The sequence below is a fragment of the Leptidea sinapis genome, chromosome 25, assembly GCF_905404315.1.
Source record: "Leptidea sinapis chromosome 25, ilLepSina1.1, whole genome shotgun sequence".
NCBI lineage: Eukaryota > Metazoa > Arthropoda > Insecta > Lepidoptera > Pieridae > Leptidea > Leptidea sinapis.
Window position 1 is genome coordinate 3,907,167 of NC_066289.1, and position 12,978 is coordinate 3,920,144.

General features: G+C 33.2%; 1 protein-coding gene across 2 annotated transcripts in view; it reads right to left on the reverse strand.

Annotated features, from left to right (window-relative positions):
- Positions 1 to 424: 424 nt before the first annotated feature.
- The window catches only part of LOC126972050 (sodium-dependent transporter bedraggled), a 46,488-nt gene continuing 33,934 nt past the window's right edge, over positions 425 to 12,978 (reverse strand). For both annotated transcript variants that reach the window (XM_050818623.1, XM_050818624.1), the window contains 2 exons: positions 10,870 to 11,081; positions 425 to 5,226 (listed from right to left, as the gene is read on the reverse strand). In XM_050818623.1, the coding sequence (XP_050674580.1) occupies positions 4,836 to 5,226; positions 10,870 to 11,081 (603 nt within the window). In that variant the 3' untranslated portion in view covers positions 425 to 4,835. The remainder of the gene's footprint in view (positions 5,227 to 10,869; positions 11,082 to 12,978) is intronic.

Sequence of the window (12,978 nt, forward strand, 5' to 3'; positions counted from 1 at the left end):
ATTCTGCAGTTCAACATTCTGATAATATAAAGTGTGCTGGTTCTTCATGTCTTCTTTCATTAATAAAACCACACAATTTACATAATTACTTCAATCATAAATCTCACTTGCATCTACTTTCATAAATAACCCTTCCATTTTGGTCTTTAAGTTCTGCGGCTGTTGATTTTCCACAAACACCATTATACCCTTGTATCTAGATCACTAATAAGCCTTACAATCACAAAATCTATCATACTTATCAAATTATCTCCCATCTAGGTATTGTGTAGATTCTACACAATACTATTACCAATAGACTACCATTCTATACTGTAGAATGTTCTTTAGTCAGAACACGGTGTTTGTCCCCTCACGGATTGATAATATCACATTCACTCTGATAAAACTGTAATTTAACATAATAATACATTGAAAAGTAAAATTAAATTGAATATCATAAAATTTATTTCATAAGTGGAAATACATCATTAAGTAGATTAAAAATTAATATAAAAACACAAAAGTGCAAAAAATTATGTGCTTAATGTAGATTAACAATGTGATGCGTTGTTAATAACATGGAAGCTGCGTGTGACTAGATCTATTATAACAAATTTAGAATTTATAATAAATGCAAGAAGGAACACATCACTCGTTGCACGTTTAATATTTTCAACAAAACCAAACCTGTGAAAAGCAAAGTAAAAGTGTCACATTGTTCAGCTAATATTTCGATATTTAGGCACCTTCTATATTATTTAATATTCTATGTAGTAATAATTCCTTTAAACTGATTCTAAGAGCATATCCATTACACAATAATATTATTATGTGTATATCTTTGTACCAACACTCATCCGCGTTATTTCTGGACCTCGCTGGAACGTGAAGCCCCCTTTCACCCCGTCGCGCTCGTCCTGTTGTATCAGTACGGTTTGCAGTTTCACTACCGTTAGGTACGTGTGATATTTTCGAGCTGTCACTGCTTTGTTATTAGTTTCATTGATTAAGTTTCGACGTTTGTTGTTAATAGTTATGTAGTTTATGCAATTGTGTCCCAATAATAGTTCTGTCTGAATAATAATATAATTACTTTCGTTTTACGCTTATTTCTCGTGATAACATTCATATATTCTTCACAGCTATAATATTATGTTTTTCTTTGTATTTTGGCAGCTATTCGTATTAAATTTGCAAATTTTTATTGTTTAAGTTTAGAATAATTATTTTATGATTAATGTAAGATTAATAGTGTATCTAATGACTTGAATAAATTTAATTTAATAATGAAATTAAATTTTAAAAAAAGAAAAAAAAAGTACTTTTAAGTACTTAACCTAGATGCTTTTATTAATTTACATCAATCAATAATACAGAAACAATAAATCGTAGTTTATTTATTAATAATAAAATTAGGATATTATTATTTAATGATGCTTGTTTTGCACACCGTAACAAAGCGACGAAGTGACGTCATCGGCGTCAGGTCCAGAGATAATGAAACCGGTTAGTGGTTAGCTAAAATTTATACAGTGTGTAGAACTATTGTCGCTATAACAACAAATAATAGAATACAAGATGGCGACTTCCAATATGGCCGCCATGTAAATTGACAATAAAGCTTCTTTCACGATAGTATTTCAAAAGTTCATTGTGTTTTATTGTCTTGTATGGTGGTAAGGAGACCATCTTGTGATAGTTCAACTTGCATGTGAGCGGTTATTTTTATGAAATACACACTATACAAAATCTATCAATGTAGTCAAATTACACATATTAAGAACACGATTTTTAGATGCAAGCCAAGGGGCTTTGCTTAGTAATAAATTATCCACTTCCATTCGGAATAGCTCGATACTCAAATTTCAGGTAAAATATATAAAAGGAATCCATTCGGCAGCACTCGAGCGTAAACAACTAATCTACTTGTACTAATAACAATAAAAACTTAACGTCCCCAATCCTAATAAGTACAACATATCTCTTAACAAAAGTCTAATATACCTAAGTACATGTTCTTATTCAATTTGTTAATATAAAAATGTTAGTAAAAAGGGATTAAAATTATAATAATACTACCTTTGTAGACAATCACGTGTTTTTTTTCTACAATTGTTGAAATTTTTGGTCACTTCATAATTTTGAATATGTTTAATGTCGTTTATTTGGACTCATTCACATGTATAGTTTATAAAAACTATGATATTAATATCATCTAATTTCACATACTAAAACGAGCTAAAACTATGAAAATATGATCACCAAAAGTAACTACAATGATGTAGACTTTTACAAGCAATTAAATTGTATGAAATCACCAATATTTCAACAATTATTATACCCAATCTAATTTATTATCTTAGATAATTTATATTTCTAGATAGTCTTTTGCTGTTAGACAACCGATAAAAACAGTCCAGCGATATTACTTTAGTATGCGAGACAAGCTGGAGATTTGTTAGACACGTTGTGTTAGTGTGCGTGAATTGCTCAAAATAGAGGTTAGTTCTCCACTCAATTTTTTTCAACGTTTTCACAGCTGTCTTAGTCTATCTAGACGTATAAATTATCTAAGTTTATGATCATAGTTAATAATCAACCAAAATCATTTCAACCAGACAATCTCTATTCTATAAATTACATTCAAACACTAGCTTCTAGCCCTAGGGTCTTAATATTATAAGCTCAGATTTATTATCAATGGTTTTCTGAACAACACAAGTATGGCTGGATAAAACTTAACTAAAAATGCAACTACCCACACCTCACGTCTAGTGGAGACCGGGAGATTCTATATGTGCATATTCTAAACTTAAAACAGATCTATTTTAAAAAACATAAAATCATTAAACAAAATTAAATAATTATTGAGATGTTATGTAATGTTTCTTCATATAATATCAATAATATATATTATTTTATTGTAAGAGAACTTACAAACAAAATACAATTAAAATATAATTGAATTACTAATACCCTCTATATAATATATATTATAATTATTGTTGTGATGAAACTCACAGTAGGTACATTATTATAACGTGATTAATAAAAATTAATTACAAATTTTACGTTAAAATACAACATACAGCTACAGTCTTGACGATTTTAATAATTAAATCAACGATTTGGCGAAATTTTTCACTTTATTGTACAAATTGTTCTTAATAGATATTCATTAAATTATTATATTTAATTACAAGTTGTGATAGTTTGTTGATGACGATAATTAATGAATATGTGATGTATTATAGCTAGGCGATATGATGTAAAAACATTTTCAATATAATGAATCTAGATCTAGTTACCTGTGATTATTATATAATTAAAACAATATTATTTTCATATTCGTTACATGGGATCTCAAATATCGTTTGCCGGGACGTGTCATGACTGCGCTATAGTACAGGATCCGAATAGAAAGTGACCGTCACTTATCCGATTAATGTATAAAAAGTATTTTATATCAAATTAATTATGACAAAAACATAATATCGCGAGTGGGATGTGTTAAGTCGACAGTTCTGTCAAAAATTATAATTAACAAAAAATAAAAAAATATTTTTTAACGTTACATTCATTCGTTTAAAAGAGAGATACTATAGAATATACCGTTAGCTGAGAATTTTTTGGCTTTTCAAAAATCCTGAGCGGCACTACATTGTAATGGGCAGGGCATATCAATTAACATCGTTCAGCTGTTGTTGTTGTCCTGCTCGTCTCGTCCCGTATTTTCATAAAAAAAAAAGTATTAAAACTGGTAAGTCAATCCTCGTGTGTAATTATTGAACATTATATCGAAATAAAGTTTATTTTAATTTTAATTAGTCTCATAGAGTTGTGTCTTCGATAGATCTCTTAAGAGTTCAGGTAGAATAAAAAAAATATGAAGCCTTAAAAATTAAATAATAACTTGATATAAAATACATTGATACGGTTACGTTTGGGTGAAGGTCATTCCTATTCGGATCTTAGACTATGAAGCGGGATCATTTACACTTCACAATGGCCTTAGTCTGCGCCTGTCAGACTTTGGCCTCCTTAGACTTAAGCTAAGGAATGTTTATTATGTAAAATACAAAAAAAAATGCATGGGGTTACCTTGATTGTAGTAGACTAATATGCCGCCGACAAATATTCATAGTTAAAAGCACCAGGATATTTGAAATATTCGATCCGCATTTCACGACTATTTTTTTCAGAAAATTGTTTAAAAATTGTAATGATTCCAAAATGTGATATAATCTCCGTAAGTTGCTTTCGTTCTGGAAACTTATCTTATTATAGACTGTGTGACTTCAACGTCTCTCTGTAGATTATTGGAAGTTTGTCCGGTTATGACGTAACTAAAAATGGCGGCCGCGTACATAAACAATTTGCGGGGCTTCACTCTCACAATATTTCTTATATTTTAAGAAACCTTATAGTATTAACAACTACACGAATTCGTTAAGTTAATGGTTAATCCCGTTAGCCTCTGATCAACAAACACTTTCAACACTGTAAATATATTGAGACATTTTGTTAATCTAAAAAAAAAACCTACATTTATATTTTATTCTTCATTCACTATGGCGGCATTTTTTTAAATATTGAATATTTATTTTGGAAATAAAATGTACAATAATAATATTTCACTTCCAAAATTTAAAGGATAACCAATGACGCAAACGTCAGAAAATATTAGGAACCAACTCAACCTGTTACTTTTGTTACAGTGATGCGCGCATCTTAAAATTTCACTCTTAGCATTTTTTTAGAAGTATAATTTCAAAAAACAAAACCAATCTTTTTATTGTGAGTTCTTATTTTGTTCCGCCACAGTTTACGATCAACTTCAATGTTAAACATGTTTATATAACAGAGGCGAAGCTTCTCGCGCGGTCCGCGTCCCCTACTACGGACGACATGGCGACCGTGTTCGACATAGGCTCGACATCCCGGACCAACTGCTCGTGACTGCTCGTCAACGCGCCGTTCATACCGTACTTGAAGCTCCGCATACTCGACCGAAGTATACTCTTAGCCGAATCGCTTTTCCTCACAAAGGAGCGCCGCAGGAAATCCCTCGTGGTGAGCGAGTGAGATGAAGACGGTACGTGCGACCGACCGTCCGTCTCGTCGGTGACCGAGACTCGTGAGGTCGTGTCGAGTTGCGGGTGAGTTTGCCTTTCGACACTCTCGCTCAGCGTGATCGGTAGTTGCGCCGACTCTTCGGTGTACTCGCTGCGATGTGATGTTATTCTGTAAGTTTAATAACAGGTCAGTTTCATCTATCAAAATTAAATTATGCAAATATGTTATTTATAGTGTTTTTGCCATTACAAATACGAATTCAATACTAATTTATTATAAAAACTTGAGAATTTCAAAATGAGACTCATTGTTTTATTAACTGTATGTCACGTGACCGAATACGGCGACCACCATTTTGTGACGCCACTATAGCTGAAAAAAATTGATTTTAGCAACAAACCCACGATACGGACTAAGAAAAGCTATTTTATTTTTAGAAATATCAATAAGGATTGCATTTGCAGAAGCTATTATGACGTCACGATCACGGCGGCTCCCTTATAGGTGCGATTAAATTATCATTTAAATTTAAAACAATTTTTCTTAGTGGAAGTATTTTTAAGAGATAAAAATACCAGTTCATATCAGAATCTTTATGCTCATTTTAGAATATATTAAAAAAAATTAAGAATAGCCAATTGTAAACATTATAACTATTATTATTTATTTTAAACAATGTGTTATGTTTTTAACGTGATAACCCTCACTTCTAGGATTAATACACAAATAAAATTTTGAAACAAAATAAAATATAACATATTGTTTAGATTTACAAGAGCGACATCTCAAGTCAATTTCCTAATATGCAAATATTGAGGCTGAGCAGGTTATCAACTGTAAAGTAGATCCTGTAGATGAAGCCACAACCTGAGAGTTGAACAAAGCAAACAGAATTTTATAACGAGGCGGTACTCGAACAGTAAGCTCAGTTGTTTAGAGCACCGGCACGGAACGCCGGAGGTCGTGGGTTCGAATCCCGCATCGTTCATAAAATTTTGTTGTATTTCAAATTTTATTTGGGTATTATTTATTTTGTTAACTAAAGCTATTATTGACTAGGAAATATATTATTAGACAGCTTCATCACTTGAGCACTAACATGGAATCTAATATATTATAGAATCTCATATATATTACAGGTCTTAACAATTTGTTATTTTAAAGTGATATTACTCACTTCTGGGATTAATTAAATTGGTAACCAAAATTTATGAACGATGCGGGACTCGAACCCGCGACCTCTCGGGTTCGACCGACTGCTCTTCCACTGAGCGTACCGTTCGAGTGACGTAGGGTTCATAAATCATATTATGTCTTATTCAACTCGTAGGTTGTGGCTCCATCTACAGGACTTTACAGTTGATAACTTGCTCAATTGCATATTAGGAGATTTGAGATGTCGCTCCTTGAAAATCTAAACAATTTGTTATTTTTAAAGTGATATGCCGCCGGCAAATTATTACAGGTCTTGCTAAGTAGGCATAATATCTAATTATTAATAACATCTTATTAATATTTTTTACTAAAACGTGTTGTTGTTTTTATCATATCAATGTTGTAAACACCTACTGCCTTATTCATAATAAAACGCTTTTTGAAGGTATAAAGCTATTAGTTAAAACGTATTTTAAGCCTATCGAACGTTCGATAAAATTCCTTATTCATATTCGTTAGATAAATCTCCCATAACTAATACGTCTCTATAGCACGCAATGTTGCCATTTCTTACAAAAAAAACATGATTTTAACTAATTATATAATTTTACGCGGGAAGCTATTTATCACATTATTTAACGAACAGCTGATCGATGTCGGCCATGATTTTTTGCGTTCGAGTGCTTAAAGTAGGTTTATAGAAGGGTCCTAGCTATTATAAGTCACGTCAGCTTTATCGAATAGATACTGAGCGTTTTAGCTCTAATATGCGATTAGAAAAGATAAATCTCCGCTAAGTCATAGTAAATTTTTTAACTATTTATAATTAGTTATTATTTAGTGTAACATCAGCAGTGAAATCTGACCGGCGCCTCCTGTACCTGCAACTCACAGCCCTAAGGTTTGTACCACTGATGCCTTAGTAGTTTGTTTTAACCAAAATACCTTCATTTATTTACAGTGTGTGTGGATTGATGCATCTACTGTGTTCAATAACTCTTGTTTTTACGTAATAAATTACATTTACGTTTGTGTCTTAATCGTGTAAAGCATTTAGTATTTGACGTTTGAGTATTGTTGCACCACTTTACATAATTTATTGTAATTGATTTGCGAAGCGACGAAGCTGAAAATGTTCATTTAATAGAGTGGCAATGAGTTTCTTGCCACTTCTTCTCATTAAAGCTCAGCCATTAAAGATCATGCGTGTCATTTCCTTGATCAATATGAATAAAGTGATTTTGATTTGATTTAACAACAGTCTGTCTAGCTCCATGTTTCGGAATGCTTCAAGATGTTTAATTTGTACTGGAGTTCCACACGTTGTTTGTGTGTCCAGAATAAGGAATATAACGGCGGCGCCTTTTTCTGCCGTGAATGAGTAATTAAGCATTATTGAGTTTCGGTCTGAAAAGTCTAGTGAAATTACTGGGCAAATGAGACTTAACATCTTATGTCTCAAAGTGACGCGCGCAATATTTGTAGTGCCACTTTTGGGTTTTTCAAGAATCCTGAGCGGCACTAAAATGAGCAGAGCGTATCAATTACTATTAGCTGAACGCACTGCTCGTCTCGTCCATTATTGTCATAAAAACACTGACTGCCTATTGGAAGCGCCACTCGCGAGCGTCCAGAGAACTAATTTTGACGTATAATACAAACGGCTGCGAAGGAACGTACAATACTCTGAAGTATTTTTGCATTTTGAATTTATTTCGTTTGTTTTCCCAAATAGAATCCAAAAATACACATTTTTTTTGTAAATAGTTTCGCACCATCTATCGATGTTTGCTGAGGCTGTCATTACTAGTTTTAGTACCGCAGACACGCTACACAGCCAACAGCGCCAAAATGGCGAATATCAAACAGGCACAAAAGTAATTTAACAGCCGCCAGTCCAGTGGTATATACTGCCCTGGTAATCGAAAGGGCAGTAAGTCAAAGGTGGCCATTTTTTTATTATTACTGATTTGGAATGTACATCAAACGAGCTTTCTTCCTATCTAGGTTTCATACATCTACGTATATTAGAAATGCATTTTCTTTTTTGATGAATAGCAGTAAGAACGGTAAAATAATTTAGTTAACTAGGTAAAAGAGCAGTATTTCATTGATATACTGCCCTTTTCATTAGTATTCACATATTTCTTAACAAAAGAGCAGTAAATTTCTGACATACTGCTCTTTACGTTAGTATTACCCAAAGTACCAAATGAATTTTACTAGTTTAATCTACAGTATGGAGCTGTACTGCGCTTTAAGATAGTAATTTTATAATGAATGACTCATAATACACATTAATATAAACACAGTATCATCACTTACTGCTTTTATAACATAACAAAAGATGAAATAATTTAATAGTTTTGTAAATCAGTAGAGCAGTAAGTGGTTGTTACTGCTCTACTAGCTACGTATTAATGATCAAAATATTCGGTCATTTCGCTTCAAGTAGCGCGGTTGAGTGATGGTCGTCTGATTTTATTTTATTTACGCCTTTTCGTGACGCGATAAGGTGAGTAATTATTGTTTATTTTAAATATTGTAAGTAATCCTTTTATTTAATATGCTTTGTTATGTGAATAAACAACTTACTTTAATGGAAAATAAAGCTAATTACTAATCCGTTTTGAATAATAATACTTTATATTTGTACCGTTTATACCCGAAAAAATGTAACGATAAATTCACTCATGATGCGGTTGGAAGATACACGATAATTATTTGAACCTTGGTTGGGAAGCACAAGGAGTAATGATAAAGAACCTTACATCCGAAGTCAAGGAAGGTTCAATCAAGAAAAAATGTCAATGAAAGCAACACTTATAAGCGCAATAAAACGTACAATTTTTTTTTTCTGACATCTGATATTGAGAAAATCGAAGTGTGTATAACATTTTTTCTGACCACATTAGGATACAATAAAAAAAATGACAAAAGGTAATTCAAAATATTAGATAAAAATATATAATAAAGATATATCTGATCAATAAGATAAGAGGGGCAAACATAACATTAGACAAAAAATAAACACAGTAAGTAAATTTAGAAACCACGTTCTTCAGTATAAACCAGTCATATCACACTATCGAAGAGAACATGCTCCGAGAAGAAGGTATTTGTCGAGCGATGTGACTCTTAAGATTATCTACGAGGATTACAAAGCCAAGTATCCAGACCATAAAATTTAATACGAATTTGTTACAAAACAAATGAATATTTCATTTGTAACTCTTTCTAACTAAGAATGCGAAATTTGTACAGGGTATAAAATGCATAAAGAAGAAACTAAGCACAGTGAGGAAGATATATGTTCAGATTGTGTAAACTGCAATGCCTATCTGAAACATAACGAAAGATACATTAACAGTAGAGAGGAATATCAAAATGATGTGAAAAACCAGGAAAGTAATGAAGAACTAGAATTACTTATTTTTCAGCGGATCTTTATAAGGTAGTGCTGCTTCAACGTATAGATATATTCAAAATTGTCTTGTTTACCACTCGTATTATATGCTTCAACGAGAGCTTTGTGCCTTTAAGCAAATTCACAGATAAACAGAAACCGGTCGCTGTTTTGTGGAATGAAGTGGTATCGGGACGAAAATAAGAAGATATTGCCTCTGCCATGTGTCAGCCGATATCATCATTTGGTTAAAAAATCTCTACAAAAGCAAAGGAAGGTTTATGATTTTAATGATTATGTCAATTGTGTCGCAACTTGTACGAAAAATGTAACTGTTAAAAAAATGAATGTCACCGACTTCTTCCAGTTTCAAGATAAATCATCTCAGCATAGGCTCCGTAATACTCAGCCCAGGGTATACTTGAAAGACATAATTGCTGTACAAGTTATCAGAGGGAGTTTAGATATTCATTACAAGATTAACCAACCATAAAGATGAAACATTCCGGTCATTAAGCTTTTTATAGGTGAAAGTTCTTAAATTAAAAGAAATACCTTGTTTACCTAGAAATACCTCTTTCAATAATTCTGTGGTCAGGACACAGAATTATTGAAAGAGGAATTGCTGACGAAAGGAAAAAGCAGATAATTCAAAACTTGTGTCCGTTAATGCCTGTTAATCGTAGATTTTTTTCGGAAAATTTGTTTGTAAATAATGTTGAAAACTTGGCAATCGAGGAAGAAGAAGTCGGAGAAAATGAAACACAGTAACTTATAAAGTGATGAATAATATTTTTAATAACGATTTTTTTTATTTTCCCTACTATTTACAGACATACTGCTTAAGAAATTCTGAAAAGACCTTACTTATAATACTCTAAAAAGCAGTAACGTTCTTTACTCCATAGTGAAATGGTCAAAATATAATTAAAAATCTAAGGTAAAGGGCAGTATGATATAATGCTTCTTTACTGCCGTTTTAAGTAGTAATTTAAATTTATTATTTTGGATTCTTTAAGCAATATAGCAGTATGAAATAATACTAAGCAAGAGTGCAGTATCTATGGCAGTTACTGCCCTCTTACCTAAATATTGATTAAAATAAGTTAAGAATATGGTAATGAAGACACGATTTGTGATGTTTTAGAATAACCCTATTAAAAATGTTAAAACAATGTTTTTCTCGATTACCAAGGCAGTATAGTAGAGGTCAGTGCATACAAATAATAATAGTATTGTTGGGTGTGTACCTCCTGAGAGTCCTGAAGCTCCTCCGCAGCGTGTTGAGCAGGCGGGCCCCGGTGGCCGTGGAGTAGGACGGCGGCGGAGTGTACTTGGGCGGCGGGTCGGGCGCAGCCACGGCCGGCCGGGGCCCGGCCTGGTCACCCCCGCCGGCTCGTCGCGCTGGCACCTCCATCACGCCCGCCTCGCCCATCCGCGGCCGGTACAAGTTCTGGACCCGCTGAACAACCAAACACACATTATTTCTTTATTTATGTTATTGGAGAAAGTTAATTTTACCTGTGGTTCTTTTGCACAGGACGCCGGCTAAATTATGGGTACCACGGCGGCGTCTATTTCTACCGTGAAGCAGTAATGTGTAAGCATTACTGTGTTTCGGTCTGAAGGGCGCCGTAGCTAGTGAAATTACTGAGCAAATGGGACTGAACATCTTATGTCTCAAGGTGACGAGCGCAATTGTGGTGCCGCTCAGAATTTTTGGGTTTTTAAAAAATTCTAAGCGGCACTGCATTGTAATGACGGGTAGGATAGGGTAGGCCGTATCAGTTCCCATCAGCTGAACTTCCTGCTCGAGTCGTCCCTTATTTTCATAAAAAAAAGAATCTACAGCTGAACACTTTACAATAGATACACGATAAAGTAAAAGAAAGCCATTTACAGATAAAAAATAAGAAAAATTTGAGTAGTTACGTACACGAATCAAATGCTTAACACTATTGTACTATTTTTCTAATAACATACTATCAGCTCGACCACCAGATTGACCAAAGAACTCATTTTCTAACAGACGCTTAATGGAATCAGAGTTGCTACAGACTAAGTCAAGATCGAATTGTTTTAATGTTTTGTTAAAGTTATTGCTAACACATACGATGAATGAATTATGACCATAGTTAGTGCTGACTGGGGATATAAAGATAGGAGCATATTTACGAGCTTAACATTGAACGTGTGTAAAAAGTTATTATCTTAAATATTTCCAAGTTTTCTGGAGCCTATAGGTGTCTAGGAAATTAAAACTCACGATTTCCTCGCTTTTGGATTGTTCATATAAAATGTATAATTCTGTCAAATTTATGGACAAGCGATGAAAATTTGTGCACTTGTAGTGTGTGCCGGTGTAATTACAGGTAAAGGGGCACTCAGGGGCGTGGTTGGTCATTTTTTTTTCTAGGAGGGTTGGCTAATTTTGCGCTTTAGTCCGTCAGTACGACATAAGTTAGATGAAACGCTGCTTGCTTCGTAAAATATGCAATCTGTAGACTGTCTATAAATAGTTACAATTCACGAAGACGCGCCCCACCAATTTTCGGTTAAGTCCAGAGTCGTCACGAAAGATGCTCTACTTTATATATTTTTTTTAAATGTTGAGATAATCTCAGCGTGTTATACTTAAAAGCCAGGTATGTAAATTATTGTTTAGAAGTTTATAGTTACTAAAACACATGAAATCAGTAAAGGAAAGTAATTTAATTTTGAAAATAGCAACTTTTTCACGTATTTCGTGTATGTCTTTAATTACCCCCATTATAAAAATGGTAATAGTATTGTATATTAACTAATAATCACATAAAATATCTACACCTAAAAACAAATAACATAACCCTTTCCTTGTTTGTAATCCTTTAAAAAATATAAAATTGAAGTAGAGCATCTTTCACTTTGACCATGACACTCTCCTGATTAGTCTATTCATTGTAGTGTGTACCGATAACACTCAAACATTGACGGAAGCTTTTATTTCTTTCATCTTTGTCTATATTCTAAATTTGAATTTAAAAATTGCAATGATAATATTTTTATATAACTATTTAACTAACATCAAATGAAAACGTCAGAAAAGTGGAGTACGATAGGGCAACTGATACCAATGTTCATCATTCGTATGGTTATCCACAAAAATTAAATTTTGAACCAAAATTTATGAACGATGCGGGACTCGAACCCGAGACCTCTCGGGTCCAACCGAGCGCTCTACCCAACGCGGTTGTAAATTTTGGTATGTCTTGTCCAACTCCAACATCTACAGAAACCCCAAGCTCTTTCAAATATAAACAATTTGTAATTTTAATTAAAGTGACGTGACCGCTCGGACGGTGCCCGAGAGATCGCTGATT